Source organism: Eptesicus fuscus, chromosome 15 (genome assembly GCF_027574615.1).
Source record: "Eptesicus fuscus isolate TK198812 chromosome 15, DD_ASM_mEF_20220401, whole genome shotgun sequence".
Classification (NCBI taxonomy): Eukaryota; Metazoa; Chordata; class Mammalia; order Chiroptera; family Vespertilionidae; genus Eptesicus; species Eptesicus fuscus.
In genome coordinates, this window is record NC_072487.1 from 48,949,542 (window position 1) to 48,962,309 (window position 12,768).

Genomic DNA, 12,768 nt, shown 5'->3' on the forward strand with positions numbered 1-12,768 from the left:
TATATGATGTTTAATAAAAATCCTTCTCTTAGTTTCTCAGAACTATCCCTTGGGGAATTGAACTTGGTGTGTGTGTGCCCCTATGGTAGGTGTTTGGGCCTCCCCGAGGCTGGACTAGCCTAAACACTCTGGCCAAATGCCAACTCTGTCCACCCAGGTCTCCGTCACATGGGGCCTCACTTGGGCAGTAACAGCTCTTATTGTCCACTTATCTCCTAGCCCTCTGATGGCTATTTCTTCTTCCATCTTCTTCTTTCTCATATTTGCTTTTTCTTTCTTAGTTCAGTCATAATCAACATTCTATTATCTGAAAATTCCTGACCTCTGCAGTTTTTCTCCTCACATTGTCCATTATAGTTCATTTAGTTCACTTATCCTTTGTCCCCACTTTACAGGCAGAAAGGGTGGGCAGGAGGGATTTTCTAAGAACAGAAACAGATGAAGTTAACTGTCGTGATTTCTCATTTCAGGAAGGACCTAAAGTTTGTCAGTGACGTTGAGAAGGAAATGGAAGCCCTTGTGGAAGCCGTGAATAAGGTTGAAGTCAAAACATCCCATTGGACATATCTCTGAGGCCAGCTTGATAAAAAATCAAGTCCCAGAAACACTGTTGGTATAGAGTAGTTGTAGAAAAGTCACAACTTCCTTTTAAGGATTCTTGTCTTTCCCAAAAGCCCAGCCATAATAATATCCACAGAAGCCCTGTCCTGGTTTAGGAAAGTCATCTGCAGTAAATTACATGTAAATAAATATCCTAGTTCATTGCCTAAGGGTGGGTGAAGAAACCTGGACGAGGGCTTTCAATCGTGATAGTTGAAAGACTATGTGAGATACTTAGGGAGACATGCTGGGCCCTCAGATCTCTGAAGGGCTGTTGTATAATAGGACACACTAGTTCTTTATTACCCCAAAAGCAGGAAAGAAATCCTTGGGTAAAGTTAAAAAGATGGCTGACTAGAGCTGAAGAGTAATGGCGTAGACTTTTTCAGGAGTCTGAAGAGAGTGAGGCCTCACCCAGCCGGCATGACTCAGTGGTTGAGCGTCGACCTATGAACCAGGAGGTCACCATTTGATTCCCGGTCAGGGCACATGCTTGGGTTGCGTGCTTAATCCCCAGTGTGGGGCATGCAGGAGGCAGCCAATCAATGATTCTCTCTCATCGATGTTTCTATATCTCTTCATCTCCCTTCCTCTGAAATCAGTAAAAATATATATTTTTTAAAAAGAGTGAGGCCTCTCTCCTGGAGGCAGCCAGGGATGTTGAGGAGGTAGCTTGAAGCAAAAGAAGTCTTTAGTCAGAAGCAGCCAGCTGCACAGTGGCTCCCTCTTCATTCAGTGGGGACTCAGAGTGAGGATGAGATGCTTTAGCTTCACATCTAATGAAGTTTTCCTTCCCTCCATCTGTCTTGCCTCCTTCCATTCCTTCTTCGTTCTCACTTCCCAGCAGGATACTAACACAAAGGAGGAAATGGAATAATTGTTCATCTTCTAATTAGGAAACTTGAGTAAATGTATTTTTCTTTTTTATTTTTAATATGTTTTTATTGATTTCAGAGAGGAAGGAAGAGAGAGAGTTTGAAACGTCAATGACAAGAGAGAATCATTGATTGGTTTCCTCCTGCATGGCTGCCCCAGATGGGTCAAGCCTGCAACCCAGGCATGTGCCCTGACCGGGAATCTAACCATGACCTCCTGGTTCATAGGTCGATGCTCAACCACTGAGCCATGCTGGCTGGGCCTGAGCAAATGTATTTTTCTGCTTGGGTGTCTGTATCTGCACATACATGATTTTTAGTGCAGAGGTACTTTTTTAGGAAGTGAGATGTTCTTGTTTTGTAAGTCTTACATTTATTTAGTCATTTCATGGGATTATCACCCTCTCCCCACTTACAGGCCACCTCAATAGGAACCATTCACTGTCTAAGTCTTAGTTCACTTATTCTTGTCCCTCACCTGGGCAGCTACTACTGGGTGGCTGACCCTAGATGAAGTGCATCAGCCCCCATCTTCCCAAACCGCTGTCCTTGTGTGGCAGTCAGTGAAGTGCTGTGCCCTGTAGGCCTCTAAAACTCAGCTGCCTTGCTATTGACCCAGGCTGTTCTGGTGTGGGAGGAAGGACCTTTGTAAGCATATTCAGATTTCAAGATAATTTTTTCACTCATTCTCTTTTCCCTTAATATAGGGAAAGAACAGTAAGAAGAGCCACTTCTTCCCTCCCATGAACAGAGACCACCGCCGGATCATCCACGACCTGGCCCAAGTGTACGGCCTGGAGAGCGTGAGCTATGACAGTGAACCGAAGCGCAATGTCGTAGTCATTGCAGTCAGGTGAGTTGGTCTTGCCATCATAGGAGGAACTGCTTGGTGGGACAAACTGGACCCGGGAAGCAATCTGTCAGTGTTTGCTTTCCTTACTTCCTCTCCTGGAAGAATAGTTCTCCTTCTGGGGCAGCCACTCTGAGGTGATCCAGAGGTCCAATCAGAGCCAAAGCTTCAGTCCACAGAACAGACCCACCTAAAGAATACAAGCCTCACGTCTGCCCAGATCAAGATCTGTCACTGGAGGCAGCATTCCCTAGGCTGAGGGAGCAGACCCTGAGGGCCTGGGTTGGATGCCTGCCCATCACATCTGTCCCTTTTTCCCTTCTGTCCTGGCATGATGGAAGCAGAAAGAATGCTGCACTGTGACTCAAAGCGTTTGCCATCAGAGGAAACGGGGGCAGAAATGTGAGACAGGAGGGGACAAGGAGGACCTAGGATCAAGAGTGAGATGAGAAAAAGCAGGTAACCAGTGGTGGAAGGGACGAAGGTTAAATGAAGGTGACATGCTTGAGCAGAGATAGGTCATATCAGAGTGCTCAGTAACATCATAGCGTCACGGACGGGATTTCTAGCTGTCTGCCTGTCTCCACAGAGAATTCTCACTTTTCAATATTTTGTGTTCTTTCATCAGAGGGAAGTCTGTTTGTCCAACTACCACGTTGACAAGTGTACTTGAAAAGGAAATGCAGGCACGGCCTCCACCCCCAATTCCTCATCACAGACAGTCAGACAAGTAAGGATTGTTCAGCTGCTTTCCCAAGGGTCCTGGCTGTTGAGAGAAGTTAGCAGGGCTGAGCTATCCTGGGCTGCCCCAGCCATTGGTGGATTCTTCAGGCCTGGCCTTGGGGTTCCATGTTCAAATATATAAGGTTTGACTGGATGTCAGACACATTTGTCATGCCAGAGGGGTTCCAATTTAATGTTTGCTATGCTCACTTCCGCTCAAGGAAGAGCAGTCATGATGTAATTTCCATGGTGTAGTGGAGACACTGGAAAGTGGATTCAGTCTGTCACATGAGATGATTGAGGAACATCATGCAATTTACAGCAGTTATTCTGGATAGAAGTGGGATTGGTGTGGGGAGTTGGCAGGAAAGGGGGGGTCTTTCATGTTTTGCTCTACTTCCATACGATGTGAGTCATTTTTACAACAAAAACATGCATTCGTAATTTAAAGAGAAAAGAAAACCACATTGGCAAGCAACAGCAAGTCTGCCAGGTGTTTTCTCGGGAGCAAGCAAAGAGCACTGTCCCTCCCCCTCTCCCCGGCAGAGGGAAGCTGGCTGTCTTACTGTGATGAAGCAGAATTGTTGAAAGTTGCTCTGAAACCCATAGGGCTCCTACTGCTGTTCTGGCCTTCCACACAGAAGCCCTGGCAGTACCTTCTACACAAAACCTCTGGAAGCATGGGTAGCGCAGTTTACAAGGTCAACATAAGGATCATAGCAACCGCTGTTCCCTTGGGACCAGATAGAGCAGCTGGATGTTGCCCATTGGACACAGCCTCAGCAGGAGCGTCTGGGGCCATGTAACCCCCAGTGTCAGCCCCGATCATCCCTGGGAAGTGGGTGGCCTAGATTACAGTCAGCGCAAATTGCCTGTCTACACGGGCAGTGGTTTTGGAAACGGGTGGAGTATTTTACATATTATTCCACAGCTGCCTCCGGTACCACCTGGGCATAAACGTGTGTAGCCATGGTGTCTTTCTCTCCCCCCCCCCCCTTTGTTTGCTTAATTTTTATATAAAACTGTATTGTTGAAAATTTTTAGAATAGAGAAAATAGTATTAATATAATAAACCCCTGTGCACCCATCACCAAATTTCAACAGTTCTTAGCTCATGTAGACCCTGCTATCTTTTTTATATATATATATTCTTTACTTTATTTCAGAGAGGAAAGAAGAGGGAAAGAGAGATAGAAACATCAATGATGAGAATCATTGATCAGCTGCCTCCTGCACACCCCCTTCTTGGGGTCGAGCCCACAACACAGGCATGTTCCCTTGACCAGAATCGAACCTGAGACCCTTCAGTCCACAGGCCAACACTCTGTCCACTGAGCCAAACTGCGAGGGCCCTGCTATCTTATCAACGCTTCACAAATGATAAATCAGCCAATTCTTAACTTTCGAAAGACCTGAATTTAGGTTCCCCCAGAAAGAAAAGATGTGTTATTCTTTGTTTGCTTTTCAGGAATCCTGGGAGCAATAATTTACAGAAGATAGAAAAGGAGGCGGTAATTGACTACTTTGATGTCCAGGACTGAGAAGCTCAAGATGCACTTAGATGAAAGAATGATTAGGTGGGGATTCGTTTGCCAGCAGATAAATCATGCTTATTCCCAACTTCCTGGTGGACTTATAGCCTCTCATACTGTCTTGTATTGATACGTTCAAAGCATGAGTGTGTCAGAAATCCCCTGTCTTCTGATCCCTCAGTATGAAGTGTCTTTGTGCAGCAGATGCTGGCTGCACGGTCACTAGAGATTCAGTCATGTATTTGCAGAAGTTCCTCACACCTTCACTGTGATTGCTCAGAGGCTTAGAACATTGGACTTGATTTGGACAAACCAGAATATTAGCCTGAAACCCCCTTTATGACACTTAGTCATAGCCTCAGTTATCCCAGTTATCCATCCTCCTGAAAATGCCTGCAACATTAGATGTACCTCGCTTTCTTAATCCAGACTGATCACAGACACAAGCAAACTTCTCAGTCTGAAATATCAAACATTGAATTTGATACACCATATCCAGAATCACACGTGTTATGTTGAACCCAGCTATCTTATCTGAGTCTTTTGCCAAAAACTGTCATAGATATAGCTAGTTGAGCTTATTTTAGTGGTTCTCAGTATTATTAGTTCTAGAACTAGCAGAGAAGTTGGGTGGCTTTAAAGAATTCCATGTTTTAGAGTCCAGGGAGCACCTCATACCACATCACTGAGTGTGTCTGGTGACAGTCACTTTAGCGATCCATCATGATGGCCGAGAACAAGCTCCTCCTGCCATGCTCACACTGTGGCCTCTATGTATGACCAGAGTAGCCCCAACGCCTTCTCTCTGGTTGAGAAAGAGTCTCAGGTAGATTTACCTTGCCTGTGTTGCTTTCTCCCAGGCCTTCAGCAGCCATATTAGCTCTCCCTGTGTCTGAGCCCTGAACTTCTGTTTGAATAGTCAAAAAAGTATGTGGATAGTCCAGGGCTTATCCCAGCAGCCCCCGGAGGCATTCTTCAAGCTCCTTTAAGGCAGGTGCATTACCAGTTATATTAGTTTGGCCCTCCACATTGGCACCCCTCAGCACGGAGGCCAAACTTCCAACTTCCTTCTGCTCCAAAACAAGCCACGAGCCCCAGAGCAACAGGAGATTTGAGAAATGACTTTACAAAACTAGCACTTAATTTTCACAGAGCAGGACTAGCCTTTGGTCCAACCCAGACAATCTGCCTTGAAAAGCATCAGGTACAGCTGTGGGAACAGAAAATTGGAGGGAAGAGATGATCTATAAAACCATCTTATGTGGGCCCATTTAGCACAGGGTCATTGGCCCTATACCCAACGAGAAGCCCACGGACATCTGTTACATCTTTTAATCAGTGGGTTTAGTGGGTGAACTGTACATTGAGAGAATCAGCAGGAGGCAGGAAACGTGATTTCAGATTCCAGCTCTGTCATATAACTTGCCGCTTGGTGGAATGGAGGTATCAAACTACCTCACCAGGGTGGTGGTGATTAAATGAGGTAACATAGGTAGAGGTACCTAATCATAGGTGCTGAAAGTTTAAAAAATTATACTTGATATCTGGAAAATATGTAAGCATTTTTTGTCTCCATATACTAGCCAAATAAAAGGGTAGAGTGCTGAGCATGCCTCTTCAGGTGAATACTTGTGTGCCTACTTAGCACCAGCCTTGTACTAGGGCTGTGGGGAGCAGATATGACCTGTTCTTTAATTAGTAATCCATTAGGGGACACATACCTGAATATATATAGTGGAATGGGTTGGTCTGGCAGAAATTGGTCATTAGTCTTATTAAAAGCTAAAGAGTTCTACAAGGAGTTTTTTGTGAATGGTAGGACTGGGTTAGCTTTCTGCTTGGGGGAAGGACCTCTGATGGGGAAGAGAAACAGGAGGAAGCATTTGAGCTGCGTCTAGAGACAGCAGATTGCCATATGGAGGAGAGGCATGCCAAGTGAAGGTAAAGGGCATGAGGCAGGCCCGGGTGTATGGCTTGTGTGGGTTTGAGGAAGGGATCTCCCAGAGTGGGCAGACAACTGGAAGTACAGGTGATGAAGCTGAAAGGGTAGACAGGTCAACTTGAGAGCCATGGGGAGCCACTGAGGGATTCTAAGAGAGCGGCTCGGCTGGATTTATGATTTGGAGCTGGAGCCAGCAAACATTTTCTGTAAAGGGACAGATAGTAAATATTTGAGGCTTAGAATGTAGAGTTTCTATTGCAGCTACCATTGTACAACTCTGCCATTGTAGTTTGAAAGCAGCCACAGACAATACACGAGTATTAGAACTCCATTCTAATAACAATTTTATAAAATCAGAATCTCATGTCATTTTTACGTCACAAAATATTGTTATTTTGCCTAACCTTTTAAAAATATGAAAACTATTCTTGGCTTGTGGGTTGTACAAAAACAACAGATGTGGCCATGGACCTTTGTTTGCCCAGGGATTGAAGGGATAACAGGTAAGAGGCCCAGCTGAGAGTTCTGGGAGCAATCCAAGTGAGAGGATGAGGGTGGTTGGAATTGGTGCTGCAAACAGGGAAGACATTTCAGGAGATCCAGGAGGTAGGATAGGATGCCAGGGAGCAGCAGAGAGCTAGCCAGCCCTTCCCCCCGCCGCATCGCCAAAGGGACCCCAGACACCCTCAGCAAAAGGAAGCTGCTTCTCATTCTCCAATGAGCAGTGGCCTTGGACAAGACCACATGAATGTGGACTAAAGGAAAAGATATCCCTCCACCCCATACATAGAGAGAGCCTATAGGGACCAGGACTCCACACTTACTCCCCAAGAATCAGGTGTAACTCTGCTCCCCTCTCTAGCCCCACACTCTCCAGCAGGAGTTTGTTTATGGGGCCAGAGCTTTCCAGAAATCAAGTTATTATCTCTGGAATTCCCTCTGGTAGGGCTGACTCCTCTCAATAGTGCAGCCTGCCTGGCATGCAGTAGGAGGTTGTATGTGGAACAAGATGAAAGCAGCCCTCCAGGTTGCAGGTCTGTTTGAAGCAGCTCTGGATGGTGTCCTGGACCGGACCCAGCCAGGCCTGGGAGGCAGGGGTGGGGTCAGTCTGGTGAGGGAGGTGCAAAGTTTCAAACCAAAGGTCCTGAGATTGAGGTTTGGCGTGTCCTTCCCACATGGTGCCAGTCTTTGTGCTTCATGCCTAAAAGCCTGGAGACTGTTCTCTAAGGAGAACCTGCTGCCGTGCCACCTCTTCCAAAATCAGGGAGAAAGTGCCAGGCCAGGCTAGAGCTTCTCCACCTCAAACTCCCTCTGCCACACATCAGGCAAATTCTCCCAAACTCCCCATATGACAGCACAAATGTCCCATACCATCTCATGGCCTTTCAGAGCTCACAATTCCCCAAGGCATTCTCTTAAGCCCATCCAATCCCTGTCTACAAAGGCCCAGATCGAAGGAACAAGGCTCCATGGGGTCTCACTTGTGTGTGCCAAGCCAGGACTGGATATCCAGGCCTTGGGTTTCCCAACATAGAGCTGCCCTAGGCCAGGAGGGGCCTGAGTCCTCAGGATAAGGTGCATCATCTTTCCCAAACAATTGCCTGGGCATATTCCCAGTGGCCCAGGCAGCCCTCACCACAGGCTTCATACTGCACAGCCTCCTGGGAGACCTGGGTGCAAGAACCCAACTGAACTGCTAGGATGCCCTGTTGGCTGCCTCAGCTCTCTGTGACTCTGGGCATTTTGCTTCCAGTGTCTGGGCATTGGTCTCCCCATCTGTCAGATGGGTCATAGTTTCTCCTTGTACACTGCCCAGAGCCCTTGGGAGGGTAGTGGGGAGACAGGGTCTGAGAGGTCAGAGAGTCTGCCAGTGTCATTTGGCCTCTCAGCACGATCACATCTCTGGAGCCTGTCCCAGGACTGTCTCAAGGGCAGCTCACATAGGGGGAAGGAACAGAGCAGTCACAAAATTGCTCTGATAGGGGCTGAGGCTTTCATATACACACACCCTTACCCCACACCCACCCCAAGTCTGACACCTGGGTGAAGAAGTCAGAAGTCCTTATATACCCACACTTTCCCAAGTATCTCTTCTGAGCACATAATATGCACTAAGCACAGTGCTCATATTTTACTTCTCAAAGCCCCAGGAGGTAGGTCTTATTATCTCCATTTTACTAGTGGGGAAACTGACGGTTGAAGGTTAGGTCACTAACCCAAGATCACTCAGTTAACCACTGGGGATCTAATATTCCTGCTAGGTCTGACTCCAAAACCTGTGTCCTCTCCGCTACACAGAGCAGTGGCAGCTCATGCAGCTCACACTGGAGGCCCTGGGATTGCATGACCCATGAGGTCAAGACAAGAAAGTTTACGCTGTACAAATGCAGAGAACACCAGCAACCCCCACCCAAAACAGAGGGGTTTTCCTATAATGGCCACGAGGGGGCAGTATATATCCTCAAAGCTAGAGCCTGGGGATGGTGTGGGAGTGTTTTACACTTTGCCTCAGGAAAGTTCTTTATTTAAAACTTTTTAGAATAGTTTATTATCTTAAATGTATCACATTTTCATTTTTTAATTTGTTTTTTATTCTTGACAGTATTACAGATGTCCCCCATGCTCCTCCCCCCCCCCTTTTTTTTTTTTGCTAACTCCCACCCTACTCCAGGCCTTCACAGCACTATTGTCTGTTTCCATTGGCTATGCATACATGCATGTAAGTTCTTTGGTTAATCTCTTTCCGCACCCCCACCCCCTTCCCTCTGAGATCTGTTCTGTTCCCTGCATCCATGTCTCTCGACCTATTTTGTTCATCAGTTTATTTTGTTCATTAGATTCTACATATAAGTGAGATGTGATATTTGTCTTTCTCTGAGTGGCTTATTTTGCTTAGCATAATATTCTCCAAGTCTATCCATACTGTTGCAAAGGGTAAGAGATCCTTCTTTTTACATCCATGTAATATTCCATTGTGTAAATGTACCTCAGCTTTTTTATACATTCATCTACTGATGGGCACTTGGCTGTTTCCAGATCTAGCTATTGTAGATAATGCTGTTATGAACATAGGGGTGCATATGTTCTTTCTGATTGGTGTTTCAGGATTCTTAGGATATATTCCCAGAAGTGGGATTGATCGCTGGGTCAAATGGCAGTTCTATTTTTAATATTTTGAGGAAACCTCCATACTGTTTCCACAGCAGCTGCACCAGTCTGCATCCCCACCAGCAGTGTGCTGTGGTTCCCTTTCTGCACATCCTCACCAGCACTTACTGTTTGTTTTATTGATGGTAGCCACTCTGGCAGGTGTGAGGTGATAATCTCATTGTAGTTTTAATTTGCATCTCTCTGATGATGAGTGATGTTGAGCATTTTTTCATGTCTCTTGACCATCTGTATGTTCCCTAGAGATTGTCTGTTTAGGTCCGTTCCCCATTTTAAAATTAGATTGTCTTCCTTTTGTTGATATATGAGTTCTTTATATATTTTGGAATTAACCCCTTATCAGATGTATCATTGGCAAATATGTTCTCCCATACAGTAGGTTCCCTTTTCATTTTGATAATGGTTTCTTTTGCTGTGCACAAGTTTTTTAGTTTGATGTAGTCCCATTTGTTTATTTTTTTTTACTTTATTTCTCTTGCCCTAGGAGATATATCAGCAAAAATTCTGCTAAGTGAGATGTATGTGATTTTATTGCCTATGTTTTCTTCTAGGATGTTTATGGTTTCATTCACATACACACTCATACCTTTACATTTAAGTATTTTACCCATTTTGAGTTTATTCTTCTGTCTGGGTAAGTTGGTAGTCTAGTTTCATTATTTTGCATGTACCTGTCCAATTTTCCCAACACCATTTATTGAAAAGACTGTTTTTACTCCATTGTATGCTCTTGCCTCCTTTGTCAAATACTAATTGATAATAATGACGTGGGTCGATTACTTGGGTCTCTGATCTGTATGCCTGTTCTTGTGCCAGTATCAGGCTGCTTTTTATTACAGTGGCTTTGTAGTATAGTTTGATATAATGCTTCCACTTGTTTGTATCTTCCTCTATTTCTTATTTCAATGTCCTATAGTTTTCTGAGTAGGTCTTTACTTCCTTGATTAAGTTTATTCCTAGATATCTTATTTTTGTTGTTGCACTGGTAAATGGGATTGATTTTTTAGTTTCTCTTTCTGAAAGTTCATTATTAGTGTATAAAAATGTCATTGATTTCTGGATGTTAATTTTCTATCCTGCTACTTTGCTGAATTCATTTACTAAATCTAGTAGTTTTTTGGTGGAGTCTTTAGGGTTTTCTATATACAATATTATATCATCTACAAATGACAGTTTTACTCCACCTTTCCAATTTTTATGCCTTTTATTCTTTCTTCTTGTTTGATCAGTGTGGTTAGGACTTCCAGTATTATTCCATAAAGCAGTAATATGCAAATTACAAAAACATTCAAACACATGGAGGCTAAATAGCATGTTATTAAACAATGAATGGGTTATCAGTGAAATCAAGGAAGAAATAAAAAACTTCCAGGAAACAAATGAAAACAAACACACAACAACACAAAATCTATGGGACACAGTGAAAGTAGTCCTGAGAGGGAAGGTCATAGCATTACAGGCCTACCTCAAGAAACAAGAAAAAGCTCAAATAAGTGATCTAACCCTACAAGTAAAAGAATTAGAAAGAAAACAACAAGAAAAGCCCAGAGTAACTAAAAAGAAGGAAATAATAAAGATTAAAGTGGAAATAAATGACATAGAGACTAAAAAAACAATACAAAAGATCAATGACACCAAGAGCTGGTTGTTTGAAAAGATCAACAAGATTGAGGAACCTTTAGCCAGACTGCAAGAAAGAGGACCCAAATAAATAAAATCAGAAATGAAAGAGGAAAAATAACAACTGACACCACAGTAATACAAATGATTGTAAGAAAATACTACACAACTATATGCCAACAAACTGGACAACCTGAGTAAAATGGACAAATTTCTGGAAACATAAAATCTCCCAAAACTCAGTCAGGAAGAATCAGAAAACCTAAACAGGCCCATAACTACTAATGAAATTGAAACAGTAATTTAAAAAACTCCAAGCAAACAAAAATCCTGGACCGAATGGCTTCACAGGCGAGTTTTACCAAACACTCAAAGAACTAATACCTATTGTCCTCAGACTCTTCCCAAAAATTCAAGAGGAGGGAAGACTTCCAAGCTCCTTTTACGAGGCCAGCATTAACCTAATTCCAAAACCAGATAAAGACACCACAAAGAAAGAGAATTACAGGTCAATATCCCTGATGAACATAGATGCTAAAATCCTCAACAAAATATTAGCAAATCAGATCCAGCAATACATTAAAAATATAATATACTATGAGCAAGTGGGATTTATTCTGGGGGTGCAACTGGTTCTTATTCATGATCCTTTTCATGTTGCTGTAGTTCCCACGGATTTCCTTGTAGTTCTAAGTTCCTTGAGCATCCTTATAATCATTACTCTGAACTCTATGTCTGGTAAGTTGTTTACCTGCATTTCATTTTGCTCTTTTTTTGGAGATTCCTCCTTTTTCATTTAGGGGTTGTTTCTTTGTCTCTCCATTTTAGTTGTATCTTTGTGTTTATTTCTATGTATTAGATAGAACTACAATGACTCCAAGTCTTCATGGTGTGGCCTTTTGTAGTAAATGTTCTGTGGGATGCAGTGGTGTGGTCTCCTTGAACTCCTGAGCTGTATGCTCCAGGAGTTTCCCATTAGTGGGATATTTGGGCTCTCATGGTAACTGGGTCTTGTTATTTTCCCATTCATGGTTGGGATCTCCTCTCAGGCTGACTGGCTGTGAGGCTCAACCCCAACCATATCATGCGAGCTTTTGTACAGGTGCGGTCTCAAAGTGGCTTCTGCCCGTCCTTGTTTAAAAGTCTCCTCTTCAGCTAGTCTTCAGTTGGTAATTCAGGGAAAATATTCCCAAATTTAGTTTAAATTCCAGTTTAGTTTTGGGAGGTGTGAGAAAGATCCAACTACTCGACCACCATCTTAAGAACCCCTCATTGTTTTTAACTGTTGTTTTGTTGTTTTTTAATGTTATTACTGATTTGAGAGAGAGAGAGTGAGGGAGAGAGATAGAAAAAAGGAAACATTGATGAGAGGGAAACATCCATCAGCTGCCTCCTGCATGCTCCCTACGGGGAATTGAGCCCACAACCTGGGCATGTGCCCCAACCAGTAATCAAACC

General features: G+C 43.8%; 1 protein-coding gene across 3 annotated transcripts in view; it reads left to right on the top strand.

Moving 5' to 3' along the window:
* Positions 1 to 6,187, top strand: part of NFX1 (nuclear transcription factor, X-box binding 1) — a 60,906-nt gene extending 54,719 nt beyond the window's left edge. For all 3 annotated transcript variants that reach the window (XM_028146417.2, XM_008141987.3, XM_054726909.1), the window contains 4 exons: positions 471 to 537; positions 2,183 to 2,328; positions 2,954 to 3,055; positions 4,517 to 6,187. In XM_028146417.2, coding sequence (XP_028002218.2) covers positions 471 to 537; positions 2,183 to 2,328; positions 2,954 to 3,055; positions 4,517 to 4,589 — 388 coding nt within the window. In that variant the 3' untranslated portion in view covers positions 4,590 to 6,187. The remainder of the gene's footprint in view (positions 1 to 470; positions 538 to 2,182; positions 2,329 to 2,953; positions 3,056 to 4,516) is intronic.
* Positions 6,188 to 12,768: the final 6,581 nt, after the last annotated feature.